Genomic DNA, 9,560 nt, shown 5'->3' with positions numbered 1-9,560 from the left:
CTGGGTAATTGAAGTCCCCCATGATAAGTACTTCACCATGCTTTGAAGCCGCATCCATTTCACTTATCAGCATTTCCTCTGCTGCCTCCATTATATTTGGAGCCTTATAACAAACCCCTAGTAATATTTTATTTTTATTTTTCCCTCCTCTTATCTCCACCCATAGGGACTCCACATTTGCGTTACTGATGTCATCTCGCAAGACGGGCTTGAGGCAAGAATTCACATATAAACAAACCCCTCCCCCTTTTTTATTTATACGATCCTTTCTAAAAAGACTATAACCATCTATAGTAACAGCCCAGTCATAGCTACTGTCCAGCCATGTCTCGCTGATGCCCACTATATCATATTTCCGTTCCAACATCAAGAGTTCCAGTTCCTCCATTTTGTTTGCGAGGCTTCTGGCATTTGTGTACATACATTTTATATGGTTTTCCCTGTCCGTATTCCTTTTGTCCTTATTCCCCAATCTCATTCCAGCCCCCCTTCCTCCCCCATGGACTATGGCTCTTCCCAGCTCTCTATGTACACCGTCTATTTGCCCTGCACAAGTGTAGTTGCCCTCCCCCCAGGTCTCTAGTTTAAACACTCCTATGCCTTTTCAGTCCACACGGTGATGTGAACCTAGTAGGATGAGCTCTAATGTTAATAGAACAATCAATTCCTTCTGTAAAATAACAATCCTTTAAAAGATCCCTAAGCCTGCTAGAGTGTGGCTTTGCTGGCTCTTTTACCTTTATTAGGACCATAAATAACACAAACAAAAGCTTAGGATTGTCTAAATGACTCTGAGGCTTGAAGATCAGCCTTTGACATCTAAGGAACACAAATATTCAGATAATGTAGTGTCTGAAATTATATCACCCAATGCCATAGACCTAGGAGACGACTTTTTTTGCATACATTCTTAGATTCAATGTCTGCTCGACAGCTTTAATTAGATTCATCAGAATCAGAGAAAATTTCCCCTTCAGACAAACAATCATCACCTGAAGACACATAAGGAAATACATAGGCTTCCCTACATGACTCCCACGGTTTAGTGCTGCTCTCATGTCATAAAATGTTTCAGACAACTGATCTTTAAACCAGGATGTAAAGCTAGATGCTTCAGCTTGATGAGGGGTAGGAGGAGGCGGCACATCCAAACTTGTGGTTCCAGGATGAACTCACCAGCAGAGAGGAACTCCAGGAGTTCCAAGGTCTGGGCTGAGGGACAGGCATGCCTGTATATATCCTAGGGGGAGATATTCATCCCCAGACCATTACACCTTAGGGACAGAGAAACTCTCTCAGTGCAGGGAGCCAGAATTGTAACATCTACTATCAGTGGCGTAACTAGGAGAGACAGGGCCCCCTAACAGGCTACTGCAGGGGGCCCCCCTTCCCACATAAAAAATTTACATATTAGTATACTCACACATACGAGTTACAATCACATATAAATACACTCATGTACATATACACATACATTCAGTGCCATATGCAACATACTCACAGTGTATACAGACACCATATACACATCACAGATGTTATATACATATTATGCTGGACACATGCAGTACAATATAGATATAATGCTGCACATCCTCCATTCTTTATTGTATCAGGTTGATGACGGGGCCCCCTTACACTGTGGGCCCCATATCGGCTGCTATGCCTGCTACCGGTGTAGTTACACCCCTGTCTTCTATCCAGATAAACGACACATAAAATGCAATTGCTGGCCTCGTGCAAAGTGCCAATATCCTCTATTAATTCCTACTTCAGACAGTAAGCAGATATTAACCCTTTGTATGTGCTGCCCCAGGACGTCCAGCAAATGTGGATGAATGTGCATTTAGGCATGTAGACATGGTCAAGACAATCTCTGCAGTTCAAACCGAGCATCAGTATGGGGAAGAAAGGTGATTTGAGTGCCCTGGGATTTTCACACACAACCATCTCTAGGGTTTACAGAGAATGGTCCGAAAAAGAAAAAACATCCAGTGAGCGGCAGTTCTGTTGGCGGAAATGCCTTGTTGATGCCAGAGGAGAATGGGCAGACTGGTTCGAGCTGATAGAAAGGCAACAGTGACTCAAATCGCCACCCGTTACAACCAAGGTAGGCAGAAGAGCATCTCTGAATGCACAGTACGTCGAACTTTGAGGCAGATGGGCTACAGCAGCAGAAGACCAGACCGGGTGCCACTCCTTTCAGCTAAGAACAGGAAACTGAGGCTACAATTTGCACAAGCTCATCGAAATTGGACAGTAGAAGATTGGAAAAACGTTGCCTGGTCTGAAGAGTCTCGATTTCTGCTGCGACATTCGGATGGTAGGGTCAGAATTTGGCGTCAACTACATGAAAGCATGGATCCATCCTGCCTTGTATCAACGGTTCAGGCTGGTGGTGATGGTGTCATGGTGTGGGGAATATTTTCTTGGCACTCTTCGGGCCCCTGGGTACCAATTGAGCATCGTTGCAACGCCACAGCCTACTTGAGTTTTGTTGCTGACCATGTCCATCCCTTTATGACCACAATGTACCCAACATCTGATGGCTACTTTCAGCAGGATAATGTGCCATGTCATAAAGCTGGAATCATCTCAGACTGGTTTCTTGAACATGACAATGAGTTCACTGGACTCAAATGGCCACCACAGTCACCAGATCTCAATCCAATAGAGCATCTTTGGGATGTGGTGGAACGGGAGATTCGCATCATGGATGTGCAGCCGACAAATCTGCGGCAACTGTGTGATGCCATCATGTCAATATGGACCAAAATCTCTGTGGAATGCTTCCAGCACCTTGTTGAATCTATGCCACGAAGAATTGAGGCAGTTCTGAAGGCAAAAGGGGGTCCAACCCGTTACTAGCATGGTGTACCTAATAAAGTGACAGGTGAGTGTATATTAAGACTAGAGAGTGTACAGTCATGCCCACAAGTTTTGAGAATGATACAAATGTTCCTTTTTACAAGGTCTACCTCATCCGGTTTTATAATGGCAACTTTAACGCCCTTAATTAACCCATTCTGTGTACTCCTCCCATCTCTTATACGGCCATCGGCACGTACCAGGCTAAAGGCTTCTCTGCAGTCTTATTTAATTTAAACTGTTATTGAAACACAAACAAAAAAAAAATTGTCTGGAGCTACAATTATAAAATATACAGCTCCTACCTAGCGTATATACCCGAGTATAAGCCGACTCAAGTATAAGCCAAGGTACCCAATTTTAGCACAAAAAAACTGGGAAAATCTATTGACTCGAGTATAAGCCTAGGGTGGAAAATGCATTGGTCACAGCCTCCATCCAGTACATAGCTAGCCAGACCCTGCCCCCAGTGTACAGCCAGCCCTTGCCCCCTAGTATTTAACCTGCCAGCCCTTGCTCCCTAGTATTTAGCCTGCCAGCCCTTGCTCCCTAGTATTTAGCCTGCCAACCCTTTCCCCCTAGTATATAACCAGCAGCCCCTTAACCAACATATAGCCAGGCACCATCCCAACAACCCCGCAGGTACTCTTCTTTAGCAATGCTCTGTATCCCTGCATGGTGTTGTTGCACCCACCATGATGTCGGCAGCTTGCTGACATCATGGTGCATGCGATGGGGGGGGGGGGTACATACTAATTCAACTTAACAACAAATCTAAAAGAACCTATCTCGTACGTAACCCAGGAACTGTACACAGAACTTCGTTCAGATCCCATCCCATTAATTCGCTCTGTTGGTATTTGACCCCTTATTTCCACCTTAATGACCAGCCCATTTTTCATTAATGTTTTCTACAAGCCATTTTCACCATAAATTTGTATAACTAAGGGAGAAAAGTGCTATAGCTGTTGAATTTTTTTTGTGAATTTAGCTGTGCGAGATTGTTTTTATTTTGGCTGTGACGTCATTAGAACTCTGCAATCTTTGCTGTGGGGTGTGGATTGGTGACAGAGGAAGTTCAATCCCTTTGCCCCTTGCTTAGGCATTGTGGTCCAGGTTTAAATGCTCAGGATCTGATCCTGAGTCACAGGCCTCCTGCACACCATCAAGTGCAGCCTGTGAATATTGGTCCATATGTCGGCCAATTCCACACCTTGTACAGAAGAGGGGTACTTGGACTATACCAAATATATGTAAATTCTGTGATGCTATAAATTCCCCCCTTTACCGGATGCTACAGGACATTGACAAGTGATCATGTTGTATTAAAGCTGTATAATATATGAGGTAAAAATCTATAGTAATAAACAAAGATAATTATTTGTAAAACACTTATTCTGCACACAAGCCATTTTTGTTTCCCACCACACCATGTTGCATAGCTGTATTCATATATAGTAACATATGACTGAGTGAGATATTTTGAGAGAATGTTGCAATTTTCTCTTTACAGACCCATAGAGATGAAAGGAATGGGCACCACCACTCATACAGAAGGTCCCTTGTTCTTGTGAACTGCAGTAGTCAGCCTCCACTGAGCAGGCACTTATTAACCAGTATGTTGCATTTCATAGTTTTCATAGTTTATACGGTTGAAAAAAAGACACTTGTCCATCAAGTTCAACCTATGAAGGGAAGGGATTGGATGAGGAAGGGATTTAGGGGAAACAATCCTATATAGCAGTGATGGCGAACCTTTTAGCGGCCGAGTGCCCAAAAAGACACCCAAAACCCCACTTATTTATTGTGAGGTGCCAACCAAAAATTAAAGCAGTAACTTACTGCTCTCTGTTCCTCAACAATCATATTGGCCTCCTGAGGACAGCAACACACAGTATAAAGATGGAAAATTTGCATCATTTTAGCTTCTTGCAAGTGTCCATCTGTACACAGAGAATCATGGGGCCAGCAGAAGGTCCTCCAAAGATAATTTGGCCCTGTCTACTGATTTTCCCCTTTTCCTACAGTCCCAAATATCGAAGTAAGTATCAAAATATGACTGAAAGCAACATCTTTTAAGTTGCTTGGAACAGCAGGAAGATTCTTCGAGTCCTGTCTGATGTGCTGGGGCGATGGCCCGGGTGCCCACAGAAAGGTCTCGGAGTGCCGCCTCTGGCACCCGTGCCATGGGTTCGCCACCACTGCTATATAGCATAACCATCAATGTTATTTAGGTGTAAAAAGACATCTAGACCCTTCTTGAAGCTCTCCGCTGTCCCTGCTGTGATCAGCGCCTGAGCCAGGCTATTCCAAAGATTGCCAGTTCTCATAGTAAAAAAGCCCTGTGGCCTCTGGTGATTTAATCTTGATTTCTCCAAACGGAGACAGTGCCCCCTCGTATTTTGATTTGATTTAATCTGAAACTTACCACCATATTTTTTGTATGGACTATTCATATATTTATATAAATTAATCATGTCCCCTCGTACTCATCTCTTTTCCAGACTAAATAAATCTAATTGTTTTAATCTTTCCTCATAACTAAGACCCTCCATACCCCTTATCAGTTTTGTGGCTCTACGTTGAACCCTCTCCAAAAGGATGTAAGGATCAAAGAAATATTCTGTGAATGAAGACAGTTTGCACAAGAGAACAATCTTTATGTATTCTATAAAATGCAAAGATTGCGTTGACACTGCAATCGATCAAATGAATGCAGTCCACATATATGTAGGTGTCAATTTTACTTTATTCAAGGGAAAAAAATGGGGAAAATAGGAACTTCCATGAAACACAGTAGACATAAGTTAGATAGCACTGCAAAATGTCCGAGAATGTTTACTTGACACAAGTCTGCTTTGCAGTTATACAATTAGTAATTTTATGCAGTTTGTCACTGTTGCCTTTTCGCACTATTATTAATGAAAAATGAGGTTATAGGTCACAAAATGTGTATTACTAAAATTATGCAAAAATTCACTTAAAAAAAAAACATAAATATGTGATGCACATTAGTTTAACAAAAATGTAAACATTTCTCCAATGTCACATGTGCATTAAACTGAAAAAAGCAACAATGCAGTCATACAGTTTCAGTAACTCAACTCGACTACGAAGTATCTTTATCAAAGAGCAAACACTTTCTGCTTTCTGACATAGTGGTTGGTGCTGTTAATACTGGTATGAAGCTGGATATTATGGGAATAAAAAGGTTTTGCCGATTTATAATATTGTAATGATGGAGATTTCCAAATCTTGATCTTCTCCAGTTACTAACCACCAAAATTGATTCCAGTGATATTTCCTTTAGGCTCAAGGGAAACCTGCAACAGAGGCCAACTTTCAGAAAGCTTAGGTGCGCTGCTCTTTAATATGTATGCTGCTGGTTACAACAAGAAAAGAACAAAATGTACACATGAACATAAGTTTTCAGTGCTTCTGAAAAGAAAAAAAAAAGAAAAAAATTAGGTTTCTGCCATTAAAAATAAGGCTTCCAGACAACTTGAATGTTTGTATATATGGGGGTGACTGCAGAAAAGTGTGCACCTGGTGACTGTTCCACTACCCTCAAAAAGACCAGAGTTACCATTGTCTACTTCATTCTATCACTTTATATAACATGGAGATCAAAGGCAAATGAAGAAAAATGCTTTAATACAATGGCAGAAACAAAGGAAGAGTAGTCTATGTCTATAATAAAAGAGAAACTGTTCACAAATGAACAGCTTAAGGCAGCTGTCAACAATGTACTTCACACCAGAAAGAAAGTCCGTCAAAAAAGGGTTGAATGACACTGTGCATTGCTACATCAACCATAACTGTACACTTCAGGAACCTCGAGTCATGAATGGGGAAGCCGTTAGGCAGGTTATTCCCTGTCCAGACATTTATTACAAATGTCAAAGCGTTCAGAAAATAAAGCAGACTATTTTATATTCTTATTAAAAAAGTCAGAACTGGGAATCATACATCTAAACACAGGTACAGTATGTCTGTTAAGAAGAAGTATCATTAACTACATTCTTAGAATTTTTTTAGTGCATTGCATTCTTATTAAACAAAAAAAATACAACTCCAATTCAGGAGTATGCCAAACCACCTACAACCCCCACAGTGACCTACAATTTAGAGAACTAGCCTAAAACTGATCTTCCTTGATGCTACATCAGAAGAGAAATCTCTACTGGTCTGTGTGAAAATGGTACATAAAAAAACTGAAAAAAAGTGAACTTCAATGAATACTAAAACGTTGTTGTCACCAAATTGCTGTGTTGTGCCATATTAATACCAACTTCTGCCAGTGTGGATGAATCCATTACAAGGTAATTCTGGCATAATTTGGTATTAAAACTACACATTCATATTGCAAGTAACCAATACTGAAGCAAAATGAGTCAACCTCTCCATCAAGCCCTTGAAGTGGTCAAGATTTCTGCAAATATTGGGCAGATTTCATGGCACTAAAGGGGTTTGTGCATCGCTCAAAATGAGGTAGGAGAAAAAAAAAATAAGTTGATTGGAATTTGCCTGCAATGTCCAACTCCACAACCCTGTTTTGTTCCCTTTCTACAGTACAGATTTAGGCCAGCTTGACTGTGCGCACGCTTACTGTGGATCTCTAGGAGAATGAGGCAGCGCTAATACTGTGACACATTGTGTAGGGATGGGATATCAAAATTTTAAAAAAGTTTAGACACAAAATTCAACAATTCACAATATTAACCCAAGACTGTGTGAAGCAAAAAAAAAAAACGTTAGCGGCTGCCTTTCACATTTTATAAATACAGTTTATTATATGAACTTTCCTTTGTCATAATCAACATAAGAAAAACAAACAGAAAACACTAAATTAAATAAGTGAAATATTAGTAAGCCTGGCTGTGCATGGTCAGAAAGGCTTTACAAGTTCTCTTGGACTGTGTTATATTCCATTTTGTCTTGGTGAAAGGGTGCTTTTAGTGTGACTTATTCTTTCCCATCTTACTTACAACTTATTCAAAGTAAGAGGAAATGTCTAAGTTAGTAGAACCCTCAGATATTTGTAGCACCCAACAAAGGCATTACAGCCACAGCTGCCTTGCAAGCTGCATACAGTTTCAATTAATCTCCCCAATGTTAGAAACACAAAATCCACTAAATGACTTTTGTTGTACTCCAGTTGCAAATGATTTCAAGTTACGGAGATAACAGAGATTGTAGGGGAGATGTCAGCAGTTCCACTTGTTACCAGCTCAAAAGAGAACTTCTGCCCAGGGTCATGAAATATACTTGACTGCTTCCACCAGACCTCACAGAAGCAAAGAAAACCTGTTCGGAGTAGAGAATTGGGATTAGCAATATTTATTTCAAGACTAGAAATTGTGCTTGCTACTTACGGTAGTTAAAATTTCAAACTGTATTTAAAAGGTTTATCAAGCGCAAAAAAAAGACACATTTAGAGCTATAAAAGAAAGCACAGAAAACAAAACACAAACTTTCTTTACAGTCAAGGAATTCAATCTTGGAATCAAGTATGACTAAGAAGAGACACAAGCTCATAGATCCAGGCACTGTGACTATGGTAATATTTGTTATCAATGGCCTTGTTTAAAGATAACTTTTAAAATTATGCTAATGAGTCCTAGCCTTTCTGTGATCTGGATTTACAGGCAGTTACGCTTTCTTGCGTCAAGTACAGGAAAATCTCACTGCTCAAGTACTGAGGGAGCAGTGGGGAGAGTGTGACTGTGCAACAGTCTACAAAGCCAGATCACAGAGGGACTAGGGTAGTCCTTCCGGCTCATTAGCATCAAGGAGATTCCGAGTGCTTATATAATAGCATTCGCCACTTGAGGTGAATAATAAGGATAATAATTGCATGAGGCTGGATACTGCTCTGGATCTGCAAAAAAGTTAATAATCGGGCAACAATATTAATGTGATTGAATGTATGTGTGCCCGAGCAATTAGAGTACAGAAAGAGGTGTACATGGGCAAAATCTAGCTTATTCTCTCCCAGTATACTTCTTAGTTTTCTCTTTTTCTTAAAACATTAACTGTTTACGGAGATGTGATATGCTGCTGATACAAATGGATGTACATGTACAGGTGTTGTATGGAGTCTTTCCCCAGTGATGTCACAGTCCTTAAATCGACAGGAACATCATCGGACCCCCCTCCTGCTGAACGATGCATCTGGTCAGCTAGCCTAGAGGAGGGATGCAATACACTGCATCCACTCCTCGTAGGCTGCTTTTGTCTCCGCTGAGAGCATATATCGCTCAGCAGCAGGGAGCAAGATGGAAAGAAGCAACTTGCTACGTCTTTCGATCCTGACTTTATCATATACTGTTCAGATGGAGCCAACAACTATGCTTCCATCTGCCAGTATATGTCAATGTGTACGCTTTCCCGACATGTACTCTGAGCTCATACAAAAAGCGAGGTGTGAACCTAGCCTCACTGACATGCAAGGTACAGTAGAGGGGTGGAACTACAATTTTTTCCCTTTGGGGGAATATTTTATGTAAGAAGTCACAATACTGCTCAAGACCTAGTAAGATTTTACCTTGTCATTTCTTTCACACAAGAACTTTAATCTTTGTGCCCTTTTGTGCATAAAAACTCCATCAAGGTGGCCGGTCTCAACAGATCTAATCTCAATGGCTTTTTCACCCCATCCCATTATCTGGTTTGATCGAATGTATGCTGAAAAA

At 40.9% G+C, this 9,560-nt stretch overlaps 1 protein-coding gene across 4 annotated transcripts in view; it reads right to left on the bottom strand.

Moving 5' to 3' along the window:
• Positions 1 to 5,592: 5,592 nt before the first annotated feature.
• The window catches only part of MAP4K4 (mitogen-activated protein kinase kinase kinase kinase 4), an 83,255-nt gene continuing 79,287 nt past the window's right edge, over positions 5,593 to 9,560 (bottom strand). For all 4 annotated transcript variants that reach the window (XM_072135876.1, XM_072135877.1, XM_072135878.1 and 1 more), the window contains 2 exons: positions 9,413 to 9,552; positions 5,593 to 8,172 (listed from right to left, as the gene is read on the bottom strand). In XM_072135876.1, coding sequence (XP_071991977.1) covers positions 8,089 to 8,172; positions 9,413 to 9,552 — 224 coding nt within the window. In that variant the 3' untranslated portion in view covers positions 5,593 to 8,088. The remainder of the gene's footprint in view (positions 8,173 to 9,412; positions 9,553 to 9,560) is intronic.

This window comes from Engystomops pustulosus, chromosome 2 (assembly GCF_040894005.1).
Source record: "Engystomops pustulosus chromosome 2, aEngPut4.maternal, whole genome shotgun sequence".
NCBI classification, from domain to species: domain Eukaryota; kingdom Metazoa; phylum Chordata; class Amphibia; order Anura; family Leptodactylidae; genus Engystomops; species Engystomops pustulosus.
The sequence above is the reverse complement of the archived record's forward strand: the minus strand, read 5'-3'. Positions and strand labels throughout refer to the sequence as shown.